Source organism: Brassica oleracea, chromosome C5 (genome assembly GCF_000695525.1).
Source record: "Brassica oleracea var. oleracea cultivar TO1000 chromosome C5, BOL, whole genome shotgun sequence".
NCBI classification, from domain to species: domain Eukaryota; kingdom Viridiplantae; phylum Streptophyta; class Magnoliopsida; order Brassicales; family Brassicaceae; genus Brassica; species Brassica oleracea.
The window spans coordinates 6,234,758-6,240,499 of record NC_027752.1 but is presented as its reverse complement, the minus strand read 5'-3'; the positions used below and the strand labels follow the sequence as shown (position 1 = coordinate 6,240,499).

General features: G+C 27.8%; 1 protein-coding gene across 4 annotated transcripts in view; it reads right to left on the bottom strand.

Annotated features, from left to right (window-relative positions):
• LOC106295898 (phosphate transporter PHO1 homolog 3-like) overlaps positions 1 to 5,131 on the bottom strand; it is a 9,029-nt gene extending 3,898 nt beyond the window's left edge. For all 4 annotated transcript variants that reach the window (XM_013731901.1, XM_013731903.1, XM_013731902.1 and 1 more), the window contains exons 1-2: positions 4,573 to 5,131; positions 4,383 to 4,498 (exon numbers count right to left, since the gene is read on the bottom strand). In XM_013731901.1, coding sequence (XP_013587355.1) covers positions 4,383 to 4,498; positions 4,573 to 5,075 — 619 coding nt within the window. In that variant the 5' untranslated portion in view covers positions 5,076 to 5,131. The remainder of the gene's footprint in view (positions 1 to 4,382; positions 4,499 to 4,572) is intronic.
• Positions 5,132 to 5,742: the final 611 nt, after the last annotated feature.

Below are 5,742 nucleotides of genomic sequence, written 5' to 3'. Positions count from 1 at the left end.
TCAACTCTAAACCCTAAACCCTAAACTTTAACTCTAAACCCTAAACTATCAACACTAAACCCTAAACCCTAAAAGTAAACTCTAAACCCTAAACTCTAAAAAATTAACCCTAAACCCTAAAACATCAACTCTAAACCCTAAATCCTAAACTTTCAACTCTAAACCCTAAATCCTAAATCCTAAGCCTTAAACCCTAAAACCCTAGAGTTGATGTTTTACGGTTTAGATTTGAAGATTTAGGGTTTACGGTTTACGTTTAGGGTTTAGAGTTGATGTTTTAGGGTTTAGATTTGAAGGTTTAGAGTTTAGGGTTCAAATTTCAGAAAAATATAAGGTTTAGGGTTTACGTTTAGGGTTTAGAGTTGATGTTTTAGGGTTTAGAGTTGAAGGTTTAGGGTTTAGTTGATGTTTCATGGTTTAGGGTTTAGAGTTGATGATTTAGGGTTTAAAGTTGATGTTTTAAGTTTAGATTTAGGGTTTAGGGTTTACGTTTAGGGTTTAGAGTTGATGTTTTAGGGTTTAGATTTGAAATTTTAGGGTTTAGGGTTTAGAGTTGATGTTTCGGGGTTTAGAGTTGATATTTCATGGTTTAGGGTTTAAACTTAATGATTTAGGGTTTAGAATTGATGTTTTAAGTTTAGATTAGTTAACCATATGATTTTTTTTTGTCGAAGGTAATCAAAATGTTATAAATGTCTTTTACCCTTCGTTAAAGATCAGGGTAAAAGTGGTTAGTGTAAACATAAAAAATGGTATTATGAAAATAGTATTTTAGGTAATTTCCCTTGTGTATTTCTAAAAATTGTAAAAAAATTATGTCTTTTCTAAAAATTGAATGCTGAAAGTTGAAAGGTTATGCATTTTCTACAAGTTGTTTAAATAGAAATCTCAATTAATATTGAAAAGTTATATTTTTTTAACTATTTAACTACTGAAAAATATTTAATGTTGAAAGGTTGTATCTTTTTAACCTTGTAAATATTGAAAATTGTTATAGAAAAATGTTTATGCATGTCTTTTCTTCGTAAAATTATATTTGGAATCTCAATTAATGTAAAAGGTTATGTTTTCCAATAAGTAACTATTACAAATTGTTATGAGAAATTATTTAGATGTGTATTTTCATCGTATGAATGCATTTTTAAATCTAGAAAATGAATTTTGATTATTTAAATAATTTATTAGCCTAAAGAGTCATGTCTTTTCATTATACAAGACATATTATTATTTTTAAATAATTGTTAATGTATGTAATAAGTGTCCTTCTATAGTTAAGATTTTTTTATATGTAGTAATAGATTTCTTCAAATGTACTGTAAAGACACATTTTTTAAAAAAAACCTCTAAAAAATAAACACTTCTAATAATGTAGCTGTTGCATCTTTTGCACAAACAATTGCAATGCTTCAGCCATTATACAACTGACTAATTTTCCACATTTTACTTTTTCATTAGAATCTGATACGGTTGTAGCCTTAATTTCTAGTTTCCTCATGCCTGTTACTTTTCACTACACTTTAATTTCTTTTTTACACTTTAAATTTAAACTTCTGTACAAAACGATTCATCAGAAACGTGCAACAGTTGGAATCAATTATTTCCCCCACATACATCGCCAGCTTTAATTCATAATCACACCGAAGTATAACAAGATGGAACAATTAATGGGAGATATAATTGTTCGCTTGATTCATAAATGGGAATTACAAAGTCGAAGGAGAGAAAGCATTTCAATTAGCCAAGAACTTTTGTTGTTGGATAATAAAGTAGCCCTTTCTAATAATTATTCTAACATATAATTCTGTCTATTAATTCATTTTTATATTTATTTTTGTGAAGGGAGATCTGTTAAAAGCTACTATTAATCATCGGTCATCCCATTTTACAAACATTTTTCAAAGAATAATCTATCAACGATATTAGTAACTTTGACAACACATTTGATACAAGGTTTAATGATATGGTAAATTATATACGTATGACACATATATGATCCGTTTTGTATCAACCAAATAAATAGGCACAACTCTTAAATTTTTAGAGATGATATTGAAAGAGACATATATAATTTGACAACTTCTTTTCAACTAATGCAACTTTTAGTATGAAACAACAAAACCTTTGATATTAATTAGAATTGCTATATTTTAAATAAGAATCCAACAAAATTGTCAAAGGATATATGATTTTTTCATTTTTAAAATTTTCACCATGTGAAAGAACGTGTTTTTTCATCTTAAATATTGTATTAGTTTTTAAGAGATTGTTAAAACGTATAAGGAAGTGTCTTTTCATAAAGATGTTTTTTTTCATGTTACAAATTTCACTCAGTTTTAAGAAATTGTTAAAGTGTATAAGAAATTGTCTTTTTATCATAAAATTTTATAGGTTTTTTAAACAATATCTTTTTATTCTAAAGATGTGTTTTAAAAAAAAACTGCATAGATTTTTAAAGTATTCTCAAAATGTCTAGGATATATTCCTCCATTTCAAAATAATGTATATTGTAGAGTTTTTACACTTATTAAGAAAATACGTAAAATTTTGATAATAATGCATTGTTTTTCGTGTTAAACTATTTCCTATGATTTATAAACAATCAAAACTCAGTAAACACAATTAATGTCTTTGAAATTTACAATTTACCATTATTACATACATTGAAAATGTAAAATATAGATCTTCTAGAAATATTTTTTTTCTTCTAAAATATGAATCATTCTGAAACGGACGAAGTATCTTTTATCCTAAAATTTGCATAAGCTTTTAATGAGTTATTTTTAATTCATTTAGATATATATTTTATATACATTTAATGAATATTAAAATTGTCTAAAATATTTGTGTTTGACTTTTAACCATTGCAACCTTTAAATTTCTATATAAAGAGTTGTAGGTATTAACAAATCATAAGTAAAAACAAATAAATGGTAGAGATAAAGAAAGAAATCCACTTTTTCTATTGATCATCAAAGATGTCGAAGAAGCATATCAAACACAGAGAACTTTATTTGTTATTCATATATCTTAATTAAAAATAAGAATGGGACTGTGGTCGTCTTATCTACAAAAGGATTTTGTGTAGTCCAATGCTTGGAATAAAGTCAAATACTCTTTTAAGAAGTGATCTTTTGCTCGATTTAATCATTATCCAAATATATAATTCACATTTTTGTGTTACTAACTGCACATAAATAATAGAATTGTTAATAATAAAATTACTAAAATCTTATCTAACCGTGTGTCTTTTTTCATTTTTATAGTTCCATATATTTTGATGAATGGTAATTTTTTAGTTGTTTATATCTATTTTTTATACCTTAAAATAATCCAGATAAATATCTAAAGATGTATCTTTTCATTTAATTTGTTGAATAGTGATCTATGAATGTGTTTTTTTCTTGTTTTATTTTTCGTTTATATATGCTATACTTTTAAGAAAATCATAAAAATAACTTAAACTACCTATCCAACCAAATTTTCACAAATTAATTTAATGAAAATATGATTTATGCTACTGAACCAATACAACTCTACGTTTTGGAATATGGTTTCAAACAAATCACGAATATGTTACTAAATAAGATTTCTTAAATTTATAAATTACATTATAAATTTTGTAAATGATTAGACATGTATCTTATTTAGCTTTGATATATTTGTAATTTTATTACAACTAACCTATAAATAAATATAGATTTTTAATATTATTAGTAAAAAGAATATAGATGCTTGCAAAATAATTTTATAACACATGTATTTCTTCAAAAGCAATTATATAAAATGCAGCATATTTTGTTTACAAAATGACTTCCCGTGCGATATCGCACGGTTCCTTACCTAGTATATATAATACAAATAAAAATAATATATATATATATGTAGTAAATATTTTCATAATAGAATTTTTTATCTCAATTTTAAAAAATTAGTTAAAAAGTTTAATTCTTATATTTATATTATTTTTTAATATATATATATTTAACATTTCGTAAATGCTAACTGAAACTAAATTTTGAAAGTTTAGAGCGGTAGAAAGCTATTTTTGGTGTTTTTATAATTGTTGTAAAACGCTAAAAATTGCTACCATTCGCAAACGTTGAAGACAGATCTAGTACATAAATATAACATCCCGAACAAAAACAAATTCATTACGCAAACTTACAGAAAATGTTACGTTTATGAAAATTCATTTTGAACCAATTTCTTAATCTGGTTTCGTAGCCGGAAACCACGAAACTAAACATCCGAATTTGGAAATGTCAAAGTTTGTTAAACCGAACATAAAAATGGGAACAATTTTAAATTCTTGTTGTTTGCTTGTCGAAAGTCAGTGAGTGGTGGAAAAGTAGCCATGTGTCTATTGTTGCTTACTTGCTTACTTGATTTAGCTCCGACGGGACTAGAAGGAGAGATATCCGCCGACAGTGGAGTGATCTCTTCATCCCTTTCTTCCCATTCGCACCTTTCTGGATTCTCAACTTTAGCGCGAGAAGCTCTGAAATTTATAGAGTTTAAAACAATTATTAAATTATCAGTATATAGTTTATCTAATCATTATAGAGATCATACATATTAGCCACTCTTTTCCAACGCGAATATTTTATATCGTTATGCTTAGAACCGGCCGTGATCAAAGCTTCCAGCTTTCCTTGAAGCCCTTCTTCTTCTTTCAACACTTTCTCAGCTTTCTCTTCGTAAAACTTTATGACTTTATTGAATTCCTTATCTAGTCGTCCGAAAAACTCTCTCTCGTACTCTCCTACTTCCCCCTCCATCAGAAACTTCGTCTGGACCTGGCCATCAGCAGTGGTCTCCACCTGAATCGGCCTAGTCGTCGTAGTTTTCGCCTTCAAGTGCACCCCTCCCTCGACGTCTTGAGAATTACAGAGTCTTTGTCTTCGCGGAGTAAAGAGTTGTAAACAGCTAAATAGGCTGTCCAGAGTCATTTTCCGGTTTAATCCTCCGCCGTGGTGATCCCTGTGTTTGAGAAGGGTTTTGAGATAATCGTAGTCCATGTAAGCTTGTTGCCACTCTGACACCATCTGAGACGAAAACTCCTTCCCGAACTTCATTTCGACTCTTTTCTCGATTCTTAGTTTTTTTTTTTTTTTTTTTGTTATTCTATGTTTCTCTGATGAGAACTGATGAGCAGAGTAAGGATGTATATATATATATATACACCTAAGTTTTTCTAAATTTATGTTAATCATGGACTTGCAGTTGATTTAAAACTAATTAGAAATCAAAGTATCGATTATACTTTTAGTATATTACTTCACTATCTATCCAACTATTGATGAGAAATTTTTTTCTCTCATTTACACTTTATCACACTCAAGCATAAACGATAACGGTCAAAGTATATATTTTTCAAGATGCCACAGTTTGCGACATTTATTTTCACTACTCACTATGATTTAATACAATTAAGTTTTTAGGAAGCCAAACGAACATTTTGTTTTAGTAGTTCTTACAATAGATTTGTATCATCGTAGTTTGGTTATAAGCCACATTGATCAAAATGTCGTAATTGGAAAAAAATAACTGAAAGTCGAGACATTTTTTATTTTAACTAATCTATTGCTCATTATCATCTCGCGCGAGAGTATTTTATATTCGTAGTGAACGAGAGACCCTGATTAATCGCATTGCATGTATCAAGATTATTATACTGTAAGAACTACTAGATCTCGACAGTTTTTGTTTTTATTTATTTTTATATAAATATTTTGTTTTTAA